The 9,574-nt window shown below is 37.3% G+C and overlaps 1 protein-coding gene across 1 annotated transcript; it reads left to right on the top strand.

Moving 5' to 3' along the window:
- The first annotated feature begins 432 nt into the window (after window positions 1-432).
- tmem175 (transmembrane protein 175) lies at window positions 433-8,067 on the top strand. Its single transcript, XM_032578081.1, has 10 exons — window positions 433-738; window positions 2,217-2,255; window positions 2,369-2,466; window positions 2,547-2,598; window positions 2,691-2,726; window positions 2,797-2,880; window positions 3,141-3,305; window positions 4,529-4,607; window positions 4,679-4,814; window positions 5,231-8,067. The coding sequence occupies exons 1-10, from the start codon at window positions 538-540 to the stop codon at window positions 5,901-5,903; spliced, it is 1,563 nt and encodes a 520-aa protein (XP_032433972.1). The 5' UTR covers window positions 433-537; the 3' UTR covers window positions 5,904-8,067.
- The last annotated feature ends 1,507 nt before the right edge of the window (window positions 8,068-9,574 follow it).

The following is a 9,574-nucleotide window of genomic DNA, read 5'->3' as shown; positions in this document are numbered from 1 at the left end:
CGCCCCCTTCAGGCGAAATAGTTTCATGTCCAATCGTTCTATAAAAATAAGTAAACAAATAAATAAATAATAATAAAAATATTTTTCTAATAGAATAACAAATATTTGTAAAGTGTTACATCCTCTTTAAGAAGTTTCACTTTTATGGTCACTTAATTGAAAAATCTGATTAAAATGTACCATTTAATTCAATTTGAATCAACCAGAGAAACCCATATATATATATATATATATATATATATATATATATATATATATATATATATATATATATATATATATATATATATATATATATATATATAAATATATATATATATATATATATATAAAATTTAAAAACACGGGAGAACTGAAACAGCAAAATTAACAATTTCCCCAGCAGAGTGACTCCTCTTGTTGAATGAACGATCTCCGAAGGGAACCGGAAACATCCGCTCCTCTACTTCCTGCTTCCCCGGTCCGCCCACAGTCAGCTGTTCTTCGGGTGTTTGCAAACAGCTGCCCGTCCTCCGTGGTCCCGCAGCTCCGTCCAGGATGGGGGAGAACGACGACAGCGACATTATCGAGCACCACGTCGAGGAAGAGATGGAGAAGAAAGCCGGGGTCCGCGGCCTGTCCTCCCCGCTGCTGGACAGACTCAGTCCGTCCGAGAGAGAGGGCCACAGCAGCACCCAGTCCTCCCACAGACTGCTGGCCTACAGCGATGCCCTCATCTCCATCATTGCCACAGTCATGGTGAGAAATCCCGCAACAGATTCACCTTAATTCACAGTGTCCAAGAGTGCGGCCCGAGGGCTATTTGCGACCCTCTGAAGGATGGTGTGCGGCCCCTGACCTCAATGCAAGCATTAGGTGGTTGATGCAGATGGACACTTTTTCATTCTGTCGAGCAACATTTATTACAGATAACATATTCTTAGAAAAAGAAGAGGTACAAAAAAATCAGATTCCCGTTTCTTAACGACGTTTTTGCAGTTATCTTGGCTTTGGAGTAACTGGAACCACAAGCATCGACCTACTTTTACTCAAACACAATAAAAGAAAAATAATCAACCCCCAAAAAGTTTGAAACTTTGTGCCTGTCTTATGATAACGTAACTGTGCAAAACCGTTTTACGTTTCTGTCTACAATGATTAAATGTAAATTTAGATTATTATTGTTATGCAGATAAACATTTTTTTAAAGTCATAAAACATTTGTTTTAAAATACTTTTTATGTCCCGAAAGTGCATCCAACTTAACGGTTTAACAGTCATGGCAAAAAGTTTGAATTATTTGGATTAACTAAACTTAATTAAGCCCCATTTATTGATTGTTAATTTAAAAAAAGAAGTAATTTTTGGTATATTTTAAAATAATCAAACTTTCTTTTAACTGATAATCAACAATCTACATTTTGGTGTAAATATGTGCGACACAGATGCCCAATCTCTCCGAGGGACTCTTCAAAAACCAAAAAGACCAGCATAGGTTTTTTAGTGTTGTAGTTTGACCTCCAGCCAGCAGAGGGCGCTGAATTGAGCTGTTGATACAGAAACAAAGATGGCGGGACCATACCATAACAGGAAAGAGAAACGGTCAGAAACCATTTATTCAGTCAGTATTTAATTCAGCAATGACAGAAAATAATGTTCATTTTATTTTTTTTATAGTTCAGCATATTATAAAATAATTTGCTAATATTACCAGAAAAAGTTGCTCTAAGCTTTGATTGTAATTTGATTTGATTTGATTGTGACCAGCTGGGAAAGTCACTGTGGTTCTTTGTTACAAACAGAAAGAGTTTGAACAATTGTTTCAGTTCTGCTGCAGATAATAATTTGATGCTGATGTGTTCAATGATTAAATATTTACTTATTTGTAAAACTGACACCAAAATATAACTTCACCAGCTGATAAATATTCCTCATTTTAGCACGATAAGAAGACTGCTTTCTCATAAAATTGCTACTTTATTGCCTTAATATTTATTCTGGTAATATTGTGACTTTATTTTTGTCATTTTAAAAAAGAAAATTCCCTCCAGGACTGGAGTTGGTTCCCCTAAAATAGGCAAATTAGGCAAAAAGGTTGTTTGTTTTGTGAAAATGTTATTGGTAACTGAAGCATTGTCCTCTTGGCAAAAACTGTTACCAATTATTTTAGTTAGTTTAATTGTTATTACATATTAAATCTGAAGGATATATCTTCTAATCCTGACTCTTATTTACAGATATTGCCGGTTGCCCACACCAAAGTGGAAGATAACGAGGTAAACTTTGTTATTATCTTGATTGATCTTTATTATACATTTAAGTCATGTTTGTTACACGTTTCTGTCTGAAAAGTTCTCCATAAATAATATTGATTGATTGGTTTGTGCAGGAGTTGAGGGAGAGCGTTCAGCTGCTGCTAACGACGAAGATCGCCGTTTACCTGATGACCTTCCTGATCGTGACGGTTGCCTGGGCCGCTCATATCAGGTACTTACTTTCTCTGTTCAGATTAGGCTACTTTTCATCACTTTGATTTTTTTTCCTTATTCGGTCTTTAATTTTCGCAGGTTATTCCAGGTCATTGTTCACATTGACGATTGCCTCGCTCTGCTTAACCTTGTGAGTACAGCCACAGGTTTGTTGATGTCTTTATTTTTTGTTTTTCTAAAACACTTTCTCTAAGTTTTGTTCTGCTTTCTGTTCTAATTCAGGCCTGCATGATGCTGATAACCTTCCTGCCGTACACTGTGAGTACCAGACTGGTTCTGAATGCGTTTACATTTGAATAAACAGATTAATTTTCCTTCTGCTTTGCAGTTTTCCTTAATGGCGACCTTCCCTGAGAACGTCCTCGGGATTTTACTCTTCTGTGGTTGTGTGATGGTGATCGGGGTGATTCAGGTGAGGAAGCTGAAGCGTTTCCTCGTCCTTTACGTCAGATATCGGCCCGGTCCCAATTCTCATAATCCTAATCTTGTATATATGGCAATGTTCACAAAAAAAAAATCAGTTTTCAAATGTGAAGTATTGAAATAGTTTTGGTTTCATTCTACTGGACATGTGTGGATATGATAAATTTTGTTCCGTTTTCAACACATTTAAACACCCAAATATCTCCAGCGTGTGTTTAATAACTCTTACCACGTTTCTGCGTTTTCCAGTCGGTGATTGTGCTGTACGCCTTCAGTCGGCCCTTCCTGCTGAACGAACAGATCCAGATCTCAGAGAACCTGACCTACTACAAACATCACATCCTCAAGGTCATCATGAGGGTTCCCATCATGTGCTTCTTCGCCAGCATCTTCTCCTTCATCTTCTTCCAGCTGGTCAGCATCAAATCTGTCCCACTTAAACTGTTTAGTTTTCACATGCACATAAACAAAGATGGTGGTTAGTTAATAGGTTTTGCTGTTTTTAAACACATTTGCCAACTTGCCCTGGATAAGCGTAGGTGTAAAACGCCGCTGTGTTTCTCCTGATCATAAATAATCAGACGTTCGTCTCATCTGAAGGTTCTTAATCTGATTCCCATGAAATCTGGTAGAAAAAAATATTTTAAAACATTCTTGACTGGATCCGACCGGCGGTTTTCTTTAGCCTTTCTAACAAAGTTACAGACAGCAGCTTCCACATTTAAAAGAATAAAATTCAGAATTTTCAGTTTTATCGTCATACTTTCAGGAATTACAGTAATGATTTCAAGTCTTTGTCATAATATCAAGAATAAATGTCACAATTACGAGTTTTAGTTACGAGAATAAAAGTCAACTTTGAGAATAGGTCATAATTTTGGATTTTAAAGTTTTTATTTCGTTTTAGTCATAATGTAAAGAATAAAAGTCATAATCTCAAGTTTTAAAATCACAATTTGAAGAATGAGTCAGTTTTAAGATTTAAAATTATAATTTTAGAGTTAAAGTCATAAGTTTGACTTTTAAAGTCTCTATTTTGAGTTCTGTAGTCATAATATCAAGAATAATAATGAGTTTTAAAGTCAATTTTGAGAAGAAGTCATAATTTTAAGGTTAAAAATAATTTTGACAATAAAAGTCATTATTACAGATAAAACTCAATTTTGACCTTAAAGTCATAAATGAAAGTTTTAAAGTCAATTTGAAGAATAAAGTCATGATTATGAGTTCTAGTCATAATTATGACAATAAAACAAATAATTTTGAGAGTGAAAGTTATAATTTTGAGTTTTAAAGTTAGAGTATTGCCTTTCAAGGTCATAATTATGAAATACAAAATAACAACTCTAAGGAAGTTTGCTTCATTCTCAAAATGACTCTGAAAGCCAAAATTAGAACTTTCTACCTGATAATCCTGACTTTTAATTTCACAATTATGACTTTGAAAGTTAAAGTTATGGTTTGTTTCTCAAAATTCTGACTTTTAAACTCGTAATTATTCCTGTGTGGCTTTTATTTTCTTTATTCATGGCAGGAATGGGTTTCCGTAGCCTCCAATGTTCCACCACCTTTCAATAAGTTGTTGAGGTTGTTATAATTTATGCTGCGTTTAATAACTCTGTCCTGATGTCTTCCAGTCTTACGTTCTCCTAGCCATCATCATCTTCCTGCCTTACATCTCCCAGAGCCTGAAGTGGTGCCGCAGCAAAGCAATCGGTAGGAACGCAGACCCACCGGCGCTCTGATGGCGCTTCCTTCCTCCCCCTTATGAGTCTCTTCTGCTTCAGGTCAGGTGGAGGAAACGCCGGACTCCATGTTGTTTTACACATACCTTCCCAACGAGCCGCTCAGCAAGGAGCGAGTCGAGGCTTTCAGCGACGGCGTTTACGCCATCGTAGCAACGCTTCTCATCCTAGACATATGGTATGCTCTGAAGATAAACAGCATGTTTTACATATTTGTTGAAATGGTAACTATTTTGTCAAATGTATGAGACAAATAATCTGTAAAAGATAAGCAGTTTTTCTGTAATTGTAAGTTGTTTCTCCGCCATTAGCACATTTAGCAACGTGCTAATGTGTGTTCATGAGGTTGATTGACAGCACTAAGACCCACCTCCTTGCTCTGATTGGTTGGTTTTTGTTAATTTCTTAAGACAGTGGAGGAGATCGATTTAAAAAAAAAAATTCAGATTATCTGTGACACTTTTAACAAATATGTAAAAGATAAAATAAAATAAAACAGTCACGTACTTCATCTTTACTAAGGAATTTGTGACTTTAATGGTGTTCTGTTTAGTAGTAAAACAAAGTAACGTGTATTGGGCTCCATGGTTTCAGTGAGGACAACGTTCCGGACCCGGCGGTGGTTCAGAGGCAGTTTGGCGGCAGCCTGGTTGCCGCCCTGCAGTCCTACGGCCCGGAGTACCTCGCCTACTTCGGCTCCTTCGCCACCGTCGGCCTCCTCTGGTTCGTCCACCATTCCCTCTTCCTCCACGTCACCAAGACGACGCGCTTCATGGGCCTGCTGAACACCTTCTCTCTGGCGTTTGTCGGCGGTTTGCCATTAGCCTACCAGCTAACGCACGAGTTTCCACGCAACTCCCAGAACGAGCTCGAAGCCATTCAGATCAGCTGTGTGATCATTTTCTTCGCCGGGATATTCCAGCTCTCCATCTGGGTGGTGGCGCTCTACAACGAACAGGAAACCTTGCACCCTTACGTCTGGTACGGCGGACGGGAGCACGTGTTCATGCTAGCTAAGCTAGCTCTGTATCCCTGTGTCGCTTTGGGGACGTTTTTCCTGTCCTGCATCTTGAGTAAATTCAGCACCTCCATCTTCCACCTGATGGAGATCACGGTGCCTTTAGCCTTTCTTGTGCTGAGGCTCTTGGTGCGCATGGGGTTGGCGCTGCTTCGCTTCATTTTCTGTCCCAACCGGTCCGATCTGACGACCGTTGTGGACGATGAAACGGACGAAACGCGAGTGCCGTTTAATGCTGTAGTTACCTAGAAGTTTCCCGAGTGGGTCTGTGGAGTATTGCTGCTAAAAGGTTTGGCCACTGAAAGAAACCCCTGGTGGGTTTATATCCAGAACAAAGTGGACAGAACCGTCCTCCTTTTCTATTAGTTGTTTGTTCATATCTGGAGCACAGATGGGATTAAATGCTGAAGGCGAAATCTGGATCCTAGATGTAAAGGAACTGATAGAAACGGCACTATTGCAGTTAGCCAAGGGTCATTCATTTATACATTTTTCTTTTCAGTTTCCACCTGTGTGATTAGCGGCCGTTTTAACCAGAGGTGGGAAGTGTACCCAAAAATTGTACTCAACTAAGAGTAGCACTACTGTAACATATTTTTACTGAAGTAAAAGTAAAAAATAGCCGTCCAAGAAATTACTCAAATAACGGTAAAAAGTACAGCATAGTAAAAGTACTCAAGTAAATGTAGCCGGGTAAATGTAACCAGTTACTACCCATCTCTGGTTTTAGTTTTGTATAACCATCCAGGCATCCAAATAGGATTCTCTCAGCATGTTTATATTTTTGTGTTTCATCTCAACCAGGATCTGAAGTTTTGACGGCCTTTAGTTATGATTATTATTTTGCATAGCACAGACTCTGTTTCCTTACTGATCCATTTGGTTTTTGTGTAGGCTCAGTGAAGCTGGTTACCTTTTCTGGTTAATGTTTTTTTCTTTGCTCTGCTCCAGAGTAACACACTGAATTTGGTCATTGCGGCTACAGAACTCTGACATTTTTCAGATTGGAGATTTTTTCAAGGCCTGAAGCAAATGGAGGAAAGTCCTTAGGAAATTAGTGGCACTTTGACCAGGAAGTTGGAAGGTCAATCTTGGTTACGTCAACAGCAACGGAGGCGTCGGAGTCTGTAGTGGCGAAAGAGGATGAACCAAAAAGAAACTTTGGAAATGTCTGGCTCATAAATGTTCTGACCCTCATTTAGAGTCATGAGACGTTTGGTTTTCATATTTTTGCCCCCATTGTTGGGAGCTATTAGCTTCTGAGGGCCAAAATCATTAAGTTGGAAGGACTTTTGGGCCACAAAATGTACGTTTTGTGACTTTTTTAAAAGTTTATCCAGATAATTTAAATTTAAATCATTGTAGAAACATAAAAGCAGTTTTGCACAATTACATTATAAGACAGGCACACAGTTGATTATTTTCTTTTTTTCCGTTTGCAGAAACGTCATTATAAATGGACTATTTGTTTTTGTACCTTTTTTTCTTTAATTAGATTTTAGTTACCTGTAAAACATGTTTCTCTACAAGATGGAAAAAGTCTCCATCTCCATTAATCTCCTATGGTTGCAATGAAGTCAGGGGCTGCACAAAATCCTTCAGAGGCCGCAAAAGCCCCCCGCGCCACACCTTGGACACCTCTAGGGCAAATCTATTATTTTGGTTTAAATGAAGATGTCAAGATTTAAGGAAGGTACTAACTTCTCATAAACTCTCCACAGAACCAAACTGGAAGCTTGACGCACTTTAAAACTCGTACTGAGAAAGTAGAGCCATAAAACGCATCACTGCACTGTTTTATATTGATTTCATACAAATTCAACAACTTATAAATCACTTCAAATTAACATTTAATCAAAAACTAAACATCAAATGTTTCAGAGACAAAAACCGTGAAATATACGGAGAGTTTTTACTGTGTTGCATCAACACTGGAACTGGAAACGGTTCCCTCCTTTTTCCTCTAGTTCACTTTGTGTTTTTTTTATTTTTTTTGTTTATTTTTCAAATCAATGATGGTTGTGGATTTGACATCAAAACAACTTAACGAGGGATCCTGTACATTTGTCCAGCAGGGGTCACTGTTATTTTAAATAAATAATGCTTATACTGATAGTCATAAAAAACGTTTTAGACTCAAAGTGGATTTAAAACCAATGTGCACTTTAATTAAAACCTGTAAAATCATGTTCATGTTTTTTTTCTTTGTATTTTGACTTTATTTTGTATTTCTTTGTTTGCAACCTGCACTGTTTTCCATTCAGATCCAGATCATGTTGAGAACGGACCTTTTCTTTATTTCAGTGAAGGACTGAAAAGCCATTAAATGTTTGGTTGCAAAACGTCAACTTCGTGAATATGAATGTTTGTGGCACATCATGCAGATCAATAAAAAATGAACTGTCAAGCTTTATTTTTGTGATTTGTCATCTTTAAGGTCACAATAAAATAGACATTTGCTTTAAAGAAACACATTTATTCATTTTGTTACAGTAAACTGCTTCATGTCCTCTAAAACATCAGTGTTCGCGTTACACGTTTGTATTGCTCGGTTCCTTCAGTAGAAGATAAAGATTTGATCCGAAAGGCTAAATGCTGTCATTTCTGCAACCGACCGACCAAAACACACAAATTAAACCGGCAGCATAAAGTTCAGAACCTAAACGTTTGGGTCGCAACAGGTTTGTGCTTTCTGGTCTTTGCATTTATGTCTGCATGACAGTTAGATCCATAAATTAGGTTAAAAAAAAAATAAAATGAAACCTTGAGAGAGCCGCTGGAATTAAATAATTTTTTTAACTTGATTTTGTCTTGTGGCTGTTAGAATCGGTTACTGTCAATTTAGTTTTTTTTTTGACAATTTGGCCTCTGAATTTTCACATACACTGCAAAAACTCAAAATCTTGGCAAGTAATTTTGGTCTAGTTTCTAGTGCAAATATCTCATTACACTTGGAATGAGACAAAACCAACTTGTAAGCAACTTTTTAATAAGATAAGAGCTTGTTTTGAGTCAATAATTCCTTAATATTGATGAAAAAGTTCTAGTTCCACCTGCAAATTATTTTACTTATAACATGGGAAAAAAATTATTTTTATAAGTGAAATATTCTGCAAATTTAACTACTTCATCAATATAAGGAATTATTGACTGAAAACAAGCTCTTATATCTTGCTAAAAAGTTACTTAAAAATGTTAAGCTGCTTAAAGTGAAGGACTGTAATGTTTTCTGTATGTTTCCACCTGCAAAATAGGAATATTTTGTATTTTGCCAAATAAAAAGGAAAACCACTGTTACATTCAGAATCACATTTTTACTAACAAGAAAGAAAATATATATTTTTAGACATTCTTACCAAACTTCTGCAATAAAATAAAAATAAAATCCTGACCTATCCCTTTACGTATCCCAGAGGCTCTCTGCAGATTCTGTAAAAATGAGCTTTAAAATGTGTAAAAATGTAAATAATAGTGTTGCAGATTTCGCTTCAGTGTCTGGAAACAGCAGCAGTTACAGAACATTAACACCTGGTCCCGATAATCTCAGAGGAAAACACTCAGAACCGCTTAAACTAATAAATTAGAACCTTCAAGAACAAAAACTGACATGTGAATTAGCTCTCTGCTTTGGGTTGTTGTTTTAGAGGGGGATCCGACTCACTGGCGCCCCCCGGAGGTCCCCGGAAGGAAGTGAGCGTTGATCAACCTTTGGTAAACATTTCTCTGGTTTGGATGCGGGAGCGTGGTAACGTGCTCTGTAACGCATCGTTTGACTCGATCCGAATGGTAGACATGGAAACAGCAATTCTAATAAAACCTTCTAGTGTTTACAGATTAATGTTGATGCGTTTACTGTACAGAGAAAACAAACCGTACCGATGCTTCACACCATCTTACATTCATAATTTACTGTTATAAAC

Source organism: Xiphophorus hellerii, chromosome 12, assembly GCF_003331165.1.
Source record: "Xiphophorus hellerii strain 12219 chromosome 12, Xiphophorus_hellerii-4.1, whole genome shotgun sequence".
NCBI classification, from domain to species: domain Eukaryota; kingdom Metazoa; phylum Chordata; class Actinopteri; order Cyprinodontiformes; family Poeciliidae; genus Xiphophorus; species Xiphophorus hellerii.
Note: the sequence above shows the minus strand (reverse complement) of the source record. Positions and strands in the feature narration are given on the sequence as shown.